The 20,015-nt window shown below is 35.3% G+C and overlaps 2 protein-coding genes across 3 annotated transcripts in view; both read right to left on the reverse strand.

Moving 5' to 3' along the window:
* Window positions 1-13,403, reverse strand: part of LOC128857136 (uncharacterized) — a 54,463-nt gene extending 41,060 nt beyond the window's left edge. The window contains exons 1-2 of one of the 2 annotated variants that reach the window (XM_054092728.1): window positions 13,251-13,403; window positions 7,633-8,115 (exon numbers count right to left, since the gene is read on the reverse strand). In XM_054092728.1, the coding sequence (XP_053948703.1) occupies window positions 7,633-7,742 (110 nt within the window). In that variant the 5' untranslated portion in view covers window positions 7,743-8,115; window positions 13,251-13,403. Of the gene's footprint in view, window positions 1-7,632; window positions 8,116-11,350; window positions 12,333-13,250 lie in introns of those variants that run through there. The other variant, XM_054092729.1, reaches the window with a different exon arrangement.
* Window positions 13,404-13,704: 301 nt separating this feature from the next.
* Window positions 13,705-18,195, reverse strand: LOC128857137 (tRNA methyltransferase 10 homolog A). Its single transcript, XM_054092731.1, has 3 exons — window positions 17,344-18,195; window positions 17,101-17,274; window positions 13,705-13,779 (listed from the first exon to the last, which is right to left on the reverse strand). The coding sequence occupies exons 1-3, from the start codon at window positions 18,113-18,115 to the stop codon at window positions 13,751-13,753; spliced, it is 975 nt and encodes a 324-aa protein (XP_053948706.1). The 5' UTR covers window positions 18,116-18,195; the 3' UTR covers window positions 13,705-13,750.
* Window positions 18,196-20,015: the final 1,820 nt, after the last annotated feature.

The following is a 20,015-nucleotide window of genomic DNA, read 5'->3' on the forward strand; positions in this document are numbered from 1 at the left end:
TTTCATGTGACGGCTTGGCCATCATCACAAGCTGGCGATATCTAAATTCTATGAGCAAAATTGTAGAAGTGACACTAAGAGATTTACCATTGGGCAAAAAGGATGGCACTGACAGGATGAGCTTAAACAGATAAGGTGATGAGGGGATGCATCAGTGGTTTGTTTACAGCGATTTGTTGTTGTGATTTCATAAGCTTCTCTCGCTCTCTCTGTCGAATCTCCTATGGCGTAACAGCCAATGGGTGGTCAAATTTTGGGTGGTCAAATACCAGGATTGAACACAGCCCAGACAACGTTATTACTTGAACTATTCTCAAATAAGGGGCAAATGTGGAAATATAGCAGCAAAGAAAAAAAAAACTTTGAGAAGAAAATTACTTTGATTTCATCGTCTCTCTTATAATTTCTTCACGAACGGATGTAAAATGACTGAAGGAATGGCAGGCGCTGTATTCTGTTGGAACCTTTTAGCTTCATTAGTCGTACAAGCTTCCAGATTACTTAAGGACTCTCCCCAAATCGAGCAGTTGAGCTGGCACCCAAACTTAACACTCTCTCAACTCTAATGTGAATATCTTCCGTCAGGCAGCCACCAAATACCCGATTTACACGAGGAGACATCTGGAAGGGAAACATTTTGTTCGGGGGCGAAGGACGGTCGGGGAAGAGAGAAGGGATTTTGTCTCCTGTACTCGGTGACACGCTTTGCTCTTCTTATTCGTATTTCTTATCTTAAAGCAATTTTTGACAGTTGCTTCATTCGTTTTCTTCTTTTGTGGAAGAAAGTTCTAAGTTATGTGTTGGTTTTCATACAAACGGAAGATAACAACGATGACAAACATCCGAACGCTGCTTGGGAAATGCACGATTATTTTTGCTAGTAAATTATGTATAATTTAAAATAGTTATGGGACATGTTTATGTTGATTTCTAATTTTTCCCTGCATTTCTAGATACTCAAGTAAATTTTAAGTTAATTATTTACATATGAAGTATTTTTAATTTTTTTTATTCAAGTATAAGAATTTATAAATATATTTCAATAAAAAAACAACAAATTATTTATTATTTAACCAGTTTGCATTTTTCATTCATATATTTAAGAAACTGTTGTCGAACGCTCTCTGCTTTACATGTAAGCGCGTGCTAGAATACATCCGAACCAGACGATGCTAAAGTATTAAATGTCAAAATGTCGCGGAAACATGTTTGCCCGTGTGTACGCGAATGAAACATCAAAAGAGAATTTCCAGTGTCTCCCTTCCAGATGTCTCCTCGTGTAAATCGGGTCAAAACAGTAATAGCTGTGATGCGCAATCCACTCATTGAGCGGCAGTTCGAAGCCAAGCTAGACGAACTTTGCCTTAATCTTGCTTAGAGCAGCGGACACAAGGCAGTAGAAAGGAGTAAGCAGGACGGTACGCTGCCCAAACTCCGTTGAATTCTATCATCGGTCAACAGTCACTCGAGTACCTGAAAACAAAGCTGGGCATGGCATTCATGACGAATGCCTTGCAGGCCAATCAAAACAATACTTCCCTCATAGGTAGGTAGGTCGGTTGGGTGGCTGGCGCAAAGACACACTTAGACCTTTCGTAGGCCCATTGTGATATCTGACACTGGAACTTATGCTTACTCTATGGGTTCCTTTTCAAACCATCCGGTAGCTTTAATAAACAAACAAAGCTTCGTTAGCTTTAGATGCGCTATGTCTGCTACATCAGTTAAAAATGCCGTATCAAGAGTGCGGAGCCTCTTTATAAATAGCTAAGCTTTCACAGTCACATAAAAAATGTCTGACTCTCTGTGTTCTCCTTCTTTTGTGTTAAGGCGGCTTCTATCATTTTTCTTATACATAGCTTCTCTGCTAAATCTTAACAAGCTTTTTGATCGACCACTGTTCCATATCGGCCTCATAAAACCCACAAACAACAATTAACTAACTCTTGAAACTGCTTATGTTAGATGCGTCTAGACGTAGACTGATCCATAGTGGTAGCGAAGATAACTCTCCAGTAACACCTTCGCAGCAGTCATTGCGCAGTATTTTGGAGTTTGCATTTAAGTTGCTTTGGTTTTGCTCAAGTTAACCTATCCTAACTTAACCAGAAACAGATACACAACGTGAAAATATTTTTGAATTTTATGCGGTAGTTACTTTGAGTGCTTTGTACAAAAAAATATACATTTGTTATAGTTTTTAAATCACTCATTTACACAAGTCGACTTTTATGCTTTTTTTTTTTAATTTACTTATATATATATTTATGTAAGTATATAAACGCCTATACTCGTCGAGACTTACAACAAATACGAGTATTTATTTATTAAGACAAATAAGTCGTTGATTTGATTTTCAAAACATGGCTTTGTGCGTTGACCATGAATGTTCCAAAAAAATATGTAAAGCTCAACTACGTAGTGGTTGTAATGAGACGATCATAGAAAACGAAACTACGTATGTATGAATGTATGTATATATGTGTGTAGGTATTTCTTTTCTTTGAACTCGCACGCCGGCTTCAAGGTAATTACCTAACAAGGGTTATTGCCCCGCTTATCGATGGTTGATTTTTAATAATACACTTTGTGAAGTCTAAGTTAAAAATATGGAGCATCCGTATGTATGTATGTATGTATGTATGTATGTAATATAGATAATTACATATATGAAAATAATGTTACGAAAATTTTAAAATAAGTTTTGAATTACAGAACTTTATGATAATGATAAAGATGGCGTAACTTGATTATTATTCCATCGATCCACATTTCCAAACATTCATTGGAGAGCTACTGTCGTAAGGCACAAACGTCAGTATAAGTTTTTTATTTGAAGCGTAAACAACAATATTTTTACCACACTTGAAAATGTCGAATTTCGTGCCAAATAATGTGTTTTTGCGGGGAATTCTTCTTCATTATTTTAATATGAAGAAAAAAGCAGCCGAAAGTCATCGTATCTTGGTGGAAGTTTATGGTGAGCATGCTCTATCTGAGCGAACGTGCCAGAAGTGGTTTGCACGCTTTAAAAGTGGTGATTTTGGCTTGGAAGACGAAGAACGCGAGGGTGCGCCGCCAAAGTTCATGGATACCGAATTGGAGGAATTGCTTGATCAAGATCCGGCTCAAACGCAAGAAGAGGTTGCAAAAACTTTGGGAGTTGATCAATCAACCATTTCCAAACGTTTAAAAGCCATGGGAATGATCCGAAAGGTAGGCCATTGGGTGCCGTATGAATTGAAGCCAAGAGACGTTGAACGCCGTTTTATGGCATGCGAACAACTGCTTCAACGGCACAAAAGAAAGGGTTTTTTGCATCGAATTGTGACTGGCGATGAAAAGTGGGTCCATTACGACAATCCAAAACGTCGGGCAACGTATGGATACCCTGGCCATGCTTCAACATCGACGTCGGCGCAGAATATTCATGGCCTGAAGGTTATGCTGTGTATCTGGTGGGACCAGCTGGGTGTTGTGTATTATGAGCTACTGAAGCCGAATGAAACGATTACGGGGGATGTCTACCGACGACAATTGATGCGTTTGAGCCGAGCACTGCGAGAAAAACGGCCGCAATACGCCGATAGACACGACAAAGTTATTTTGCAACATGACAATGCTCGGCCACATGTTGCACAAGTGGTCAAAACATACTTAGAAACGCTCAAATGGGATGTCCTACCCCACCCGCCGTATAGTCCAGACCTTGCGCCATCCGATTACTATCTCTTCCGATCGATGCAACATGGCCTGGCTGACCAGCACTTCCGTAATTACGATGAAGTCAAAAAATGGATCGATTCGTGGATTGCGGCAAAACCGACCGAATTTTTCACAAAGGGAATCCGTGAATTGCCAGAAAGATGGGAAAAAGTAGTAGTAAGCGATGGACAATATTTTGAATATTAAATTTGTAACCATTTTACGTCAATAAAGTTTCAAATTTCGAAAAAAAACCGCACGAACTTATTCATAGTCCTATTAAAAATCGTTCAATAGGGTTGCCATGTAGGTACAAAGAAAAATTACATACATTTTAAAACATATTTTGAGTAAAAGATCTTTATGATGAAAATCTTTCAATAGGGTTACCATGTACCTACATGTGTAAAACAAAAATTTTTTAAAAATTTAAAATATATGTATAAAAAATTCAAAACAATTTTAAATATACAAAAAAAAAATTAAAAAAATATTGAACATATATAAAAAAAATTAAAAACGATGATACAAATCCTTCAATAGGGTTACCATATATGGAAAAAATATGGAAATTTTAATAAATGTTAAATATACATTGTATATGTATGTATATAAAAAAAATCCAAAACGACGATAAAAATCTTCCAATAGGGTTACCATGTATGTACAAAAAAATGTATGGAAATTTTAAAACAAATTTTGAATAAAAGATCTTTATGATGAAAATATTTCAATAGGGTTACCATATATGTATGTAAAAAAAATTTAAAATATTAAAAAAAAATTAAAAAAATGTTAAATATATATATAAAAAAATTCAAAACGATAATAAAAATCTTTTAATAGGGTTACCATGTATGTACCAGAAAAAATTACGGAAATTTTAAAACAAATTTTGAATAAAATATCTTTATGATGAAAATCTTTGTAAATATAAAAAAAATGTATATATTATATATATTATAAAAAATTAAAACCGATAATTTTTTTGGTTTCGATGAAAATCTTTCACTAGGGTAAAAAAAATTTTAAATAAAAAATTTTTAAATAATTTTTTTTTTTTAATTTTGAAAAGAATTTAGAAAATATATAAAAAATTAAAAACGATAAGTTTTTTTGGTTTTGTATTGCGGTTTATATTGCATTTTTTGGTTTTATATTGCGTTTTTTGTTTTTGTATGGTTTTCATAAAATTCCATAAAAAAGCATTTATTTGCATCTAGAAACTTTTAATATTTCGTAAAACAACTAATTTTCTGCCTGAAACATTGCATTGAGCAAAAAAATAATAATAAAAATTAAAAAAAAAGTACTTAAAAAAATATGGGAAAACGAAAACGAAAATTTTTATTGTTTTGTATTACATTTTTTGTTTTTGTATGGTTTTCATAAAATTCCATACACAAATTAAGCATTTTTAACATCCAGAAACTGTCAATATCGTGAAAAACAACTAATTTTCTGCCTAAAAACTTTGAGGTATTAAAAATTGGTTAGTGTGACAATCATTTCGGATAAGGTCAACATGAGCAATTTTTAACCCAAATTTATTAGACAATACTGAATTTGATTTTCAAAATTACGATTTCAAAAAATACACTTTACTATCGATGCTTAAGAGAGTGCGCTATGTAAGTAAGCTTATTATTCCATTCGCCAAGCTGCTATAACAACAACAACATCAACAACAGAGTGCACTATGCGCCCATAACTCCATTTACCAAGCTGATACAACAACATCCACGTCAACAGAGTGCACTATTCGCTTATTACTCCATTGGCCAACCACGCACGCCCACAACTATCAACAGGCTTATGAAGTAATTTATTTACATCCTGTGCGTCCTTGCAAATTATAGACGAGGCCGTACGCTAAAGCCCACATGTCATAGTGTTAAAATCTAATATATATGATCCATCCTACAGGACAGGACGGTCTACGACCGTTTATCTGATAAAATTTTGTTTTAAGTTCACTGAGATTTATACGCTGGGGTCGAGACATTTCTAAATTGGCGCATACCCAAAATATACGTACTTACATACATAAGTTACGTGAATTTAAGTAATTAAGACAACAAAGTAGGTGATCTATTGCACTGGGGTGAAGGTATTTAAAAAATAAGTAAATTGAATTAAAATATTACACTGTGCCAAATCTATTGAGGTTATGTAACAAATGTATTGAATTTCCGAAGCAAACACAAAAGCATTGGTTCAAGTTTTTTTGCTAACGGTGGTTATTACAAGTGACCACTATGCAGCAGAAAGTTGCACGTAAATTGAAAAATCTGGGTAAGTTTTAAATGTTGGATGTTTTCAAAATTTGGGAAATTTTTATAAGTTTTGAAGTCGGGGGAATATTAGAATATTGTGAAATTTTTGTAAGTTTAGAATTTCAGAAAGTCGGGAAATTTCAGAATACTGGGGCAACTTTTAAAAGTTGGGAATTTTGTAAAATCGAGAAATTTTAGAAAACTGAAAAATTTTTGTAAGTTGGGATTTTCATAAATTTGGGAAATTTCAAAATACTGGGGAACTATCAAAAATTGGGAATTTTATAAAGTCGGAAAATTTTAGAACATTGGGGGAAACTTTCAAGAGTTGGGAATTTTATAAAGTCCGGAAATTTTAGATTATTGAGAAATTTTTGTAAGTTGAGAATTTCAGAAAGTCGGGCAATTTCAGAATACTGGGAAAACTTGCAAAAGTTGGGGAATTTTATGAAGTCGGGAAATTTCAGGAAACTGAGAAATTTTTGTAAGTTGGGAATTTCATAAATTCGTTAAATTTCAGAATACTGGGAAATCTTTCAAAAGTTGGGAGTTTAATAAGGTCGGGAAATTGAAGAAAACTAAGAAATTTGTATAAATCTGAATTTCGAAAAGTAGGAAATTTTTATAATACTGGGAATACTTTCAAAAGTTGGGAATTTTATAAAGTCGGGAAATTTTAGAAAACCGAGAAATTTTTGTAAGTTGAGAACTTCATACAGTCCGGAAATTTCAGTATACTGGGAGAACTCTTAGAAGTTGGGAATTTTATATAGAGCATTGAGAATTTTTTTTAGGGTGAGTATTTAATAAAATCGAAAAATTTTAGAATATTGAGAAATTTTTGTAAGTTGAGAATTTCATAAAGTTGGCAAATTTGAAGTAATGACAAATTTTGTAAGCTAAGTATTTCATAATCGTGGGAAATTTAAAAATATTGTGAAATTTTTGTAAGTTGGGAAATTCAGAAAGTCGGAAAATTTCAGAATACTGGGAGAAAACTTTTAAAAGTTGGGAATTTTATTAAGTCCGGAAATTTTAGAGCATTGAGAAATTTTTGTAATTTGATAATTTCAGAAAGTCGGGAAATTTCAGAATATTGGGAGAACTTTTAAAAGTTGGGAATTTTATTAAGTCTGGAAATTTTAGAATATTGTGAAAGTTTGGAAAATGAGAACTTTAGAAAGTCGAGAAATTTCCGAATACTGGGAAAACTTTAAAAGGCTGGGAAATTTATAAAGTTGGGAAATTTTAAAATATTGTGAAATCTGTGTAAGTTGAAAATTTCCGAGCACTGGAAAACTTTTAAAAGCAGGGAATTTTTGAAAAGTTGGAAATCGGGGGCAACGACAAGTGCATTATATTAATATATTATTATTGCAAATATTAAATTGAGCTGTAATACGTTTTCTTAACAAAATATTTATATTTACAAAATGTAGCAGTGGTAGTAACTATAAATCCTACGATAATATTTTCTCTAAATTTGAAAGCATATAGTAAAAGGGTATGAATAAATGGATGCACAAATGCATGTTCTGATGAAAGCGGCAAATGGATGAATATTTTGATGAAATGAGGAAGCAAAATGCGTGCAAATGTAAATGTTGTGTCGTGTAAAGATTGTTGTTATTCAAATCAAGGAAATACTCACCACGACAATAACACCATAGAAGCAACAGCCGCTGCGACGTTCTGCAACACTGTTCTCCTCGGCATTGAAACATTTAACATTTTCGCGAATTTCGACTTGACCGCTTGCATTTTAATTTATTCTAAAATAACGACACTTCTTGTATTGATTCAAAGTTTTTTTACTTTTCTTATTATAATTATGACCTTCCTTGCGCAATCCGTTTCAATTGTCACTTTGTAAAGCACCGCAACAATGTTATACTTTGCAGTTATGGTGTTAAGTTATTTTTGTATCATATCGTAAATGCAATTGATCACACTATTACATATGTATGTGTATCGTCTGTAATTTATTTTGAATTAAATAATATACATCTACATCTAGATATATGTATTATATTTATCGCATAGTTTTAGTATTACTGATGCACAAATTCGTAGCACTTCGTCGATCAGTGATCTCACAATGTTGCTGGCAAACCTTGCGATGTCACTTTCGTTTCTAAATAGAAATTGAGAAATTGTGAATGAAACTTAATGGGAAGCACAACAGTTGAAATACATACTAGCATAGGACACAATAAAAATGTACATAAGCAAACAAAAAACAAAACAAATTTAAGAAAATGAAGAAGAAAAACTCGATTATTCGATGGGCCAATTTTTGTGCAAAATATTAAACTGCCACAAGGCAAAGGAAATATGCAAGTTTCAAGTGAAAATGAATGCTTTGAATGGCAAATGCAAATGTATATGTATATTAGGCCGGGTCGATTTGTGGGGAGGCAAAAAAATCGCCCATTGCTCTGTGAAAATCATATTCTAGGGATCAAAATAAGAAACTTTGCCGAAGGAACCATACCTCTAAAACGAATTCTGATGTCCCTCCAATTTGGGTCGAACTTTTAGTGTCTTTTCTCATGTAAAGGCCAAAAATGGTGATATTTTGAAATGATTGTATGGGGAACCCGCCAGGCGAGTTCCAGGGAGTGTGCCACTGGCATGGGTGGATCGGCCGTCCGAAGTTAGTGGGGGTCGGTCATAAATTTGGACTCGATTGGAGTACTCTAAATGGGTCAAAGTGGGATTTTTCGTTCGACCCAAATTGGGGGACATCAGAATTCGTTTTAGAGGTATGGTTCCTTCGGCAAAGTTTCTTATTTTGATCCCTAGAATACGATTTTTATAGAGCAATGATCCATTTTTAAATCAACCCGCCCTAACGTATATACATGCGTACATACATACAAACAGCCATCTATCCGCATTACACTAAAATACACCTGCAGAGAGAGACTATTCCAGTGTTTTTTTGTTTTTGTCAAATATGCACGAGAAATAACATGAAACATGAAGCTCAGAATTGAGAGAAAAAGTACGCTACATAAATTTTACCAGTATTTTATTGTTTTGGGAAAAGATTAAAGACAAGATGGGAAAGATTAAAGGCAAGATCAGCTGTGAAACCAATAAATGTAAGTCCTTAACAACGTTTTGACATCGCCAGTGCGCTAAATGTTAAAGCCTGCATTTGAATTTCAAAAGAAAAATTGTGTGTCGCTATTGAAAAACCTTAACTATCGGAAAACTAGTTTTGAAAAGGAGATGCAATGCCACTTCCTAGAACTTTTAGGTAAGAGGATAAACTTAATACCTTGCTTATGTAGAAAAACAAAAGAAACTCCCCATTGCTTGCAAATATATGTATGTATGTATATACCCGCAGGGATGTCACTATTTGCACATACACACACATATACAAGTTCATAAAGGGAATATAGAAAAGCAAAGACCTGACGCGCACCATATTTCAACAAAACAAGAAATCATCTTTTCGGAATTTGCATTTGCGGCTAAAATCTCGTGTTTTCTGCAATATATGCAAATATATATTCATACGTAGGTACAGTACAGGCTTTCGAAAACAGAAAATAATATTTCTGGCATATTACCAAAAACGCAAAAATTATAAGGTTTGTTTTTGGTTAAAATTGTTTTCCATTTTTGCACAAAAAAAAAAAAAAAAAAAAAACGGAAAGCGGTGGAAAACAAAGATTAAAAGTTACCCCCGCAAGAAGAAAGGGGGGAGAAGAGAAGAGAGCAGTACAAACATTACTCTCTCTTAAGGGATAGTGTATAAGTATAAACATTGCTACTACGACATGGACACTTTCCGTTATAGAATTAACACAGATTTTTTTCTTAGACTAGTGAATGAAAATCAAGTGAAGGTGCGGATTCACGTGGGTGTATGTACATATGTATATACGCACATACATAGATAGATTTCGAGCATATCGAACGTCGAGCACCATGAAGTGCGGCGTGAAATTACTAACTGCAATTGAGGGAAGTCAACGCTTAGATTTTGCAAAACAATAATCGGTATTCCATGTTTTTGGATACATGGAAGCCGCACATGGTTCGAATCTCCACTGCAACCCACCAAAGCATTGAGAGTAGCCTTGTTGAAATCAGTGAAAATCAAACATCAATTGATTGATCATCAATCGGCTAGTTGCGCCTTTGTGGGTGGGTGCCTATAAATGACGTTGATTTCTGACGAATATGAGTGGTAGTGCACAGGTTCGAATCTCCGCGCATGAAACGCCAAATGATAGAAAAAGTGTTTTCTAATGGCGGTGCCTCCTCCGCAGGCCATTTATTTCTGCCATTAAGAACCTACTCATGTCGTTCGAAGTCGGCTTAAAACTGTAGGTCCCGCCATTTGTGGGACCATAACAAGACGCACGCCAAAAATAAGAGGAGGCGCGCGGCCCCACCCCCAAAAACAAAAGAGTGTAAGCGCCAATTATAATACCAGGCATTCATCGCTTTCAACAACCGGAAGTTAAGGGGGGAGTCTGGTTTATGAGGTCTAAAAATTGCATCTCGACAACTTCGTCTCCTTCCCATCGCACATGTGCGTTAGTATGCGTAACCAAAATACAGAATCGTGACAAAGTCCTCAAATCGCTAGACGGCAGTATTTGGGGCAAAGACAAAGAAACGTTAGGACTGCCGGTCCTAAATAATCAACGGCTCATAATAGCACACGTGAATAGATAGAGCGCTTTTAGGACAGTCATGGTCGGGACTCTTATGTCGACGGAATGGCACCTCTTTAGGGAGTCCTCTTATTTCCAATTAAGCAGCATAAATAATCTGCAATCAGCAGTTTTGTTGAGCCCCCTTCTAAGACAGATTCGACAGAGGTGGCTTCTGAAGGTAAAAGATAAACTTCAGCACTAAGAGCTCCAATCGTTGCACTAGATCCAAGCGATTCATGCGATCAACGAAATTGATCGTAAATAAATTAACACCTTCATCAATTCTCTTCACTTTTCAGATTTCACTACGAATAAATGTGGATATTTTTGCAGATAATCTCGAAGACAACACTTTTAGAGCACTGAACTAAGCAGAACTTAATTGGACTGCTACAACACCACTGGATGAAAGCATGGAGTATTTTTTCCATACATTTTTTTTTTTTTTTTAATTTGAAAGCATCGAATATTTTTTCAATATTTTTTTTTTTAATTTTTTAATATTTTTTGATAAATGTTATTTATGAATATATTGCAATAAGCATATTCAAAAATAACGTTGGAATTTTTTCCTTATTATTATATTTTATTTGCTTAATTTCACACTATGATCAGAAATTTTGTTCGAAAATAAAAATAATTCACTTTACTAAATGTTCACTGTTTCACAATTTAATTAGCAAATACCTTGTGTTGTTGTAGCAAATAGATAGTAGATGTATCCAAGCTGTCAATAACGGCAATCAAAAACGTGCAAGCCTCCGAAGAAAAACAAAGATGAACTGTTCAAATGCTGTTACAAATATAAAGGAGTATTTGTATCCAAGCTGTCAATAACGGCAAACCAAAATGTATAAGTCTCCGAAGAAAATCAAAGAGCAACTAACCTTCAACTAGCAGACACCTTAGTCAACTGATGTTAACTCTGCATTAACATTTCCTTGTAACCTCATGAACAGATTTCCCCTACCTGTTTTTCCAGCCCTACTTATTCCAAGTAAATGATCTCTCAGTTTAACAACAATCCCTTATGTCATTACACTACCTGATGAACATATGTATGTTCCTAGGCAAAGATATGTTTGCAGATACGAACCATCAACTCAAGGTACCTAAGTAAGTACCTAGCCTTTTAGGTTAACTACAATAGAATGTAAGACGGTGTAGAATTGCAGCGGTATTCCGCCAACAGGAGTCAAGGTAACTAAGGTGCAACGCAGCGAACGAGCCTGTGAGCAGGTAAAGTGTGCCTATGAACAGGCGGCTCTCAGATAATTCATACACAAAAAATGCATGGACATATAGAAGCTGGAAATTATAAAATGGCTACAACTTTAGAAACAGTGGAAAACAAATGGCGGAGCGCTCACTTATCGATACTCGCCGAAATACATATGTATGTAGTACACGTTTTGGTTGTATCTTTGATTACCTCCCGCATTAGCAGGCGAACAACGTGCAGGGTGAAACGGCATGGAGTCTAGTACAGAAACAGACACAGGCAAGCCGATTCGTATGTACCTACATACATACATAAATATTTAGAAAAGCTGTTTGGCCTTCGTCGATGCCTGTTTGTGACTACTGCGTCGTAGGGCGAATGGAAACACCAATATTTAGAATCTAATATTTCAATATTTGTTAATTTTCACATTTAGTTTATTTAGCCTTGCAAATTTTTCTCAGCCGGCGTTTTCTTGTAGAAAACATATACATATGTAGATTCAGCCGCTGCCACTGTACCCCACAAAAGCATTGAGAGTACTCGTAGCTTTGTTGAAATCAGTGAAAATCAAACATCAATTGATTGATCATCAATCGGTTAGTTGCGCCTTTGTGGGTGGCTATAAATGACGCTGATTTCTGCCGAATATGAGCACGACTTTCGACGAAGTAGCACTCCAGCTGTGCCAAAAATATCAACGTGAATTATATAATATTATAAAAATTATATCTTAGAATGCACTTCTTGCACCTTCTTGGCTCATACAGGCAACGAAAATTAATTCGGAGCTATTTCCGTACATATATTAGGTTCAAAGACTCTACAGATGTGGATATGTATGTACATACACATGTATATACATATACGCTTGTGTACGTAGGTAGGACCATTTGGACTTGTATGCATGCGCAACTTATGCGCTTTTGTCGCTTTGTTCTTTTTGTACAGTGAAAAACTCTTTTTCATTTTCGTACTGCCCAAAAAATATTTGCAATCCTTATATATGCGCTTACGTATCTATATACACACATCCATATGCATATATATAGGTTTTTTTATATGGATATGGAGTCCATTTTAAACGACATAGGTACATACGCGTAAAACTTAATTACATTTTTTTTGCGCATTTATCTCAAGAAAAGCAACTCAATTGCGTCAAAACACAAAGTAGCAAAAGTTGGAATTGGGAGCGGTGGGGATATGAGCTCGACGAATTAGCCCGGGACGCGAACGGAACGAAGCTACCGACCTTCAAAGACGCAGTCTTCCTTGCCCATTTATTGCAACATAAAACGATTGCTTGGTTAATTGGTATATTAAATCCTCCTTATGCATAATTTTTACACAGATTCCACTCACCGTTGATGTTTCAAGTAAACTTTATCAATCGCACTGACTTATAAAAACAAATTTTGACAAACCAACACCTTCTGAAATCGAAGAACAACTGAATGACCATGATGTTTTCGCTTGGCTTCTCTCGTGTCCGCTTTTATGTATCTTCGCATTTGCGCTTTGTCTTTTGCATTGTTGTTATTTTCGTTGTGTTTTGTTTTCTTTGTTTACGTTGTGTTTACCTCAAATTCGCTAGAATTAGCGATGGGGAAAAAATATTTTTAATCGTACCCGATTTAGTGAGAAATCGAGCTTTAGTGATGTAAAATCAAGCCGAATCTATTTATTAAAGGTGATGTTGGTAAATCATCTGATTTGTTTGTTTTCTTTCGCTGAGTCCATGTAGCTGTCAGTATAAAATAAAACAAGGAGAATTAATTTTTTGTTTTATACTTCGCCAATTTCTTGATGTGACAATACAATCAAACGTACAAAACATTGTTGTTGGTCTCGTGCCATCATCTTTAATAAATGCACCGGGATGCAAAATAGCCTGAAAAAACCAACAAAAGGAAGCGGAATTAATTATATGCAAAGAGGAAGACTAGGCGAAAGCAATGGAAACAATCAAGCTGCATTTGGGGGAAAACGCCACCTTCTTTATTCAATTCGCCTTGAATAATTTGCACACGAAAATGATTAAATAAATTATTAAATTTTTGCGTTTTTTTCTTAAGGGGTTAAAGTACGTTCACATATGCAGTAACTACAAATAAATCAAAAAACTTAATCTACCCGTTCACATATGGCAGATTAACTGCAAAATTGACAATCAGCTGTCAATACTGAAAGGTTTTTATTCATAGAAATGGAATTTTTCGATGTTTTTGGTTTGTGTAATTATTATTAGCGATATGAAAAAGAGACAAGGAGAAGGAATAGCTAATTTAATTGCACAATTAATTGGCTGCTAATAATAAACAGTTGGAGGAAATCCGTAAACGACGTTTGTTGAGGTTTCAAAAAATTATGGCAGCAATATACATTCGAAATTCGATATTACATTTTAAAATAAGTAATAAGAGGACACACGTTTATGGATAGCGCAACAGAGGGACAGCTAGGCTAAAAAAGATGTTTTTACATGGAACAGTAGGAATTTCGGTCAAGTAAATTTGTGTACAACTCGCAGGTATTTCCCGAAATACCTGTTCAAAATAGGGGAAAGCAAACAGCCTACATGCATATACGGTGATACACCCAAAGATTGCGATGGTCACAGCTTTGTTCAATACACGCGTTGGGAACAAGAACGCAGTCATAGAAGTCCTTCGGCGCATTGCTTCCGCAGGATTACGATTGAGGCCGAAGAAGTGTGGTTTGTTTAAAACAGAAGTCACATTTCTTGGAAAAAAGGTAACAACTGAAGGCCTCAAGGTAGGTAGGTAGGTAGGTGAAATGGTTGAAGTGCCAGTCTGACATTCCTCAAGTAGCCATAAAGTGCCCTTTTGATACCAATATGAGACCTCCAAAAGGCAGATATCTACAGCCAGCCAGAGCTGTTGATATAATAGAGAAGGTTGATGGGGCTTAGGTTGGCGCACTGCCACAGGCTGTCGAAGAAAGGAGCACCCAGTGATCTTAATCGTCTAGCTACCAAACCCGGACATTTACAGAGAAAACCCTTAACAGTCTCCTTCTCTGAAAGGTCCCCACATCTTCTGCAATGGGGGTTAAATGGTAACCCTAGCTTTTTCGCGTGTGTGTCGATCGTCCAGTGAGCGGTAAACACTGCTACGAGTTGGAAAATTGATTGGCGAAGAGCCCAAAGGACTTTCTCAGTCCTTCGTATATTGTACTGGGGCCAAAGGGATTTCGAAATAGCACATGAAGAAATGGAGCTTCATCTTTTCTGCGCTTTCCTAAGAAGTAATTTGTGTAGTTCCCCTTGCTGATGACAGGGTAGAAGGTCTCTGAGTCCAATTCAGTCCCCTTCCTAGCAAGCTCATCAGCAATTTCATTTCCCTCTATGTTCAAATGTCCTGGGGCCCAGATCAGAGAAATGATACCTGCACACCCAAGAGATTTGATCTCCTCCTTACAGGAATTTACTAATATCGTTCTGCACCATGGCGTCGTCAGAGCCTTGATCGCGACTTGACTATCGGAGAAATTGTTAAGATCTCCCTCGCTCCCGCGTTCCCTAAGGCAAGGGAGAAAAGAATTAAGTCAGTTAAAGATTGGTCATGACCAAGAAGTGTTCACGTATTACGTCGTTTCGCTCCTGGATTTTTAAATATTATTCGTAGTCTACATAATCTCACTAAATTGCGCTTTTGTGTGGCACAAAGAACAAGAAAATGCATTCCAGCAACTAAATAGGAACCGTAATGTCAAATATCATCATCAATGGGTAAGAAAAGTGATTGCATACTATGAAAAAGTCCTCGGAAAGCCAGAAATAAATTACTGTGTGCCCAGACAGAAACTGTTTTCGGAAGACGCACCGTGATACAATACAAGACAGTTGATTTGTTTGCATGCAGCAGTACTTTCATTGGGATTATCCATCAATACTTACATCAGATTATTTCTGGTAGGCCTATTATTTCGCAATAAGCGTAAGTCGCTTGCTTTCAATTGTAATTTTTGTAACTTGACAGCTATTTTCTCATTTTGTAACATCGTGAATTAATAAGGTCTTGCAAAATCACCTTGTGGCAAAAACGGTGTGTTCGCGTTGGATCACACACAATTTAAAAACGTGACGGCACAGGGAGCTTCTAAAATTAGTTTAAATGAATGCGAAAGTGTATTGATTATGGTGAATATTTTGAAAAACAACTAACCGTTTTCAAATACCAATCTTAATTTTTCCTTTGTTTGGCCAGAAATATAAATAACAGCCCTCGTATTCAAGTTGTTACTAGAGCAGCTGATTTTTTTTCAAATGGATATATTTTTCTATTGTTGCTTTGTTTACATTCTGATTACAATTTTGACAACCAAACACCAAATTGCGAAAACAAAGCATATGTAAATTTTATTGCTCCAGTGACTTCACCTTGGATATAATATTTTCCTTACATTTATAACATCTCAGAGTTGATGGTCTCTTCTGATACATTCTCATGGCAGCCAGTTCTATGTTACCGGAATGACTCGGGTTTTTCCCGCCCAAGGGCTGCCGCCCCAGTAAACTAGCCATGTCTAGTGAACTGTTTATCCTCATCACTACTTCTGATATTCACCCTAACGGTAAAAAATAAATCAAATTTTTAAATTCATAAATGTTGAACAGTAGTCAAACAAAAATGCTCCTTTATATGTGAATCATTTGACTTGGCTGTATAACTTCTAAATGACAGCAATGACCTAGGAATTGTATGTTCAAGTACGAGTATACAAAATCAATAATCAAATGTGTTTATATGCTATATAAACAGGCAAACCGAACAGAATAAGGGACTGTCGTTCTCTGCCTACCCTACCCCGACAGTCGGTTTTACATTACCGGTTAACCGGGCTTATATCCGGCCTAGGACTGTTACTCCAGCAGCATTCCCCGTACATGTATGGGAAATGTTTATGGTGCTACAACTACAAAAGGGACTTTGAATCAGGCCATGATGTGTTCGACTTGTGTATATGGCCTTTACAAAATAACATTTCGATTGAGACAAAAATTTAATTTTAAAAATTCACATATTTATGTATGTATGTAATATATCTAATCAAATATAAAATGTATAGAATGAGTAAAGCAGTGCAACAAGACACATAGTTAACTCTACAATCCAGTAAAGTGAGATGTAATTTACAGAATTAACATTTATTTTAGTTACTATTCTGATGCAATTTTGTTATTCCTCACCATTTTTGGAATCAATACACTCTTTATCCTTTTCCTCTTTATTCCCATTCAGATCTTCAACAGCTGTAGCTTCCAAACTTGTTCTAGGCTTAGCACCTTTTCGCTCAGGTAATGTTTCCATTATAGCTTCAGTCCAGGGCTTGCCTTCAGAAACACGCAACAATATTTCAAAAACTAAAATAGTACAGTTGTTTTAGTTATGTAAAATATTACTTCACGGAATGTCTTGATATGCTAAATTACCGTGAAATGTGCTCAACACCGCACGTGTTTTCATATTCACGTGTTCGCTCAATGGTAGTCGCGCTGTACGTAGCCCCATTTCTGTCGCTCTTTTATGACACAAACCTTTATGATGATTATGATCAACCAGACCTCCAATCACATATACAGCTTCCGCTTCAATACGATCTAACACTGTATCCGATTCACAAGAGAGGTACACTATGTTGTCCTTTGGAAAAATATCTTGGTGTGTTTTGTCGAAATGATATTTCAAATGCCAGTTCTCCCAGCCATCATTTCGTTTAAGGCTGGTGTGAATTCGACCATCTGTTTTGATGCCAGTTACGTGCAGCTGACCAGGGCATTTGGAACGACGATTTATTGTATAAATACGCAGGCACTGTTTGATACATTTCGCCACGTCGCGATCGTGCATCAAGTCATCGTAGTCCAAATCGATTGCTATACTAAGCGTCCCCGACTGGAGTTGTCGCTTCTTTAACTCTTTTCGTGAAGGTCCGGAACGTATTGTTAGTCCTTGAGCCTGTGCCTCAAGTCGCTTTTGTTTTTGTCTTTCACGCTCTTTTAGCCGACGAACTTGTTTTAACTGCTCATATTTTTCCAATCTTTTCTGCTTTTTCAGTTGGTTTTTGCTTAAAGGAGTTGGTGGTGTTTCGCCAGGTCCCCGTAATTTGGTCTCACTTCTCGACTCATTCCCCTCTTGCGTATGGCTTTCGTCACCCTCAATTTTCTTTAATTTGGTTTGGGGCTCTGATACTTCTTCCGGCATTATTGTTTTTATATTTGATTCGTTCAATGAGTTTTACAAAATCAGCTGACCGAAACATGTGGAGCATAAGTTGGTGTAGAAAGAGAGCAGATATGTTAAAAGTATTTGGAAAATTATGCTTTAGTGGCATTCACGAATCAGAACATCTACTTTGTTAAAAAGGTAACAGAGAAGATCTGCTCTAAAAAACAACAAAACACATATCAGTTCTTTTGTAACACAACTAATATGAAGAACATTTTACTTTAGCTTTTTAGCAAAATGCATCTCTGCAAAATTAAGAAGAGAAGGATACTATTTCATAAGGTTGCAAGAAAAAAACACACGTAATCTTAAAATCAGACTCTTTTAATATCTACATTTTATATTTGCTAAATCAGCTGTTTCATTAGCTCTTTTGCAAAGTTGAGACACTATTAAGCAGTACGTTTATGAGTTGTTCAACCATCCTGCTTCTAAACAATTACACCAAGCTAGTTGTCCTGATTCCTGAATACCCCCATTGGTAAGCAAAGAACTTAGTCATAAAGAGTGATTTTACGAGCGATTAGTTGGAACAAAAATTATTTGTGAAAAATGTATCTATCTTGAACAGCCTTTCATGTAAACAACCATTTTAGTAAGTGAAATGTAGTTAAAACGCGGTATAACGCTCTCGGCGTTACAAAAAATTTGTAATATGGATTTTATTCAATTTATTACTTTAATAACAATCGTTAAGAAAGCCAATCGTTACAATTTCACTTCTGAAATAGACTCACATATAGTACAGAATGTACTCAAACCCAAGGTTGCTCGAACAAAAAGTTGAATTGTTAAAAATTGGCTGGCTATCAGCATTTTTTTTTAAATTAATAGTTGGGAGTCCATCTAAACCAAGAAATTGTTGCTTTTAACTTAAAGTTAGTTGCAAAATCGCCTCATGTAAATACCACGCATTGTCGGATAATAATATAATATGAAATTCTTAAACAAAAGCGGCTTTTAATAGATGGAAATGAAAATAAATTCAATGTAGGTACGAGTTGACAGTTTACCTTAATCTACTGATCATTGCAAATACGAGTATCTAACAGTGGATTCTATTATTAAGATACGACTGCAAAACCATGTATTAAATTTGGCAAAATTCACAACTGATTCAGAAATTAACAGCGTTCACTGTAGATCCATTATTGAAGATAATTTCTTCCTAAAAATGGATGAATTGATGAAGAATGATGGATGAATGGCCAACGAACCCATTAACTCTTTGAAATAAGTGTACGATCGTATCTCCAGAAAGGAATCCGTTCACAAACATTTATGAAGCTTCTTCACACTATTACAGGAACATGTGGAAAGTTAAGTTAGGTTAATGCAAGCAATGAAGGATAGCAGGAATGCGCAATTGAAAGAAACTGCATAGAAAAGCTTTAGTTTAATTGTCGTTGAGCTGAAAGCCTCCGTTGCTAGCGCTGCGTTATCTTTTTGTTTGTTTAGCAATTTTATTGTTATTTAAGCTTTTAAAAAATAAAAATAAATAAATAAAAAATAATTGTCGTTGGCACAATTCACCAACGTTGGCGCACTTCATTTTAATAAGTTTTTATAGCAGAAATCACAATATATTAAGCAAAATATTCAGTTGAAAAGTACCCGTACACAAAGAAATGAAAGCAACATATTAAGAAATTCATTGTAAAAAAAAACTAAAACATTTTAAACTTTTATGAGAAGTGTTTGGTCAGTTAAAAACGCAATAATTAATGAATGGAGCTTCGATGAAATTAATTTTTTTATGTTTGTTTTGTAAAATTTAATTTTTAATGATGTGCTTGGGGAAAAATATATAGAAATTGTAGAAAAATTACTGATTTAACATTTCTCATAAAAGTTTAAAATGTTTTAGTTTTTTTTA

This window comes from Anastrepha ludens, chromosome 3 (assembly GCF_028408465.1).
Source record: "Anastrepha ludens isolate Willacy chromosome 3, idAnaLude1.1, whole genome shotgun sequence".
Lineage (NCBI taxonomy): Eukaryota > Metazoa > Arthropoda > Insecta > Diptera > Tephritidae > Anastrepha > Anastrepha ludens.

Excerpts from the sequence above, each read along its gene's own strand:
- LOC128857137 (XM_054092731.1), bottom strand. The coding sequence starts at position 18,115 with ATGCCGGAAGAAGTATCAGAGCCCCAAACCAAATTAAAGAAAATTGAG. Across the intron at positions 17,275-17,343 it reads GGTGTTGAGCACATTTCACG|TTTTTGAAATATTGTTGCGT; the intron begins GTAATTTAGCAT and ends GTACTATTTTAG. Across the intron at positions 13,780-17,100 it reads GTGTATTGATTCCAAAAATG|GCTATTTTGCATCCCGGTGC; the intron begins GTGAGGAATAAC and ends TGGTTTTTTCAG.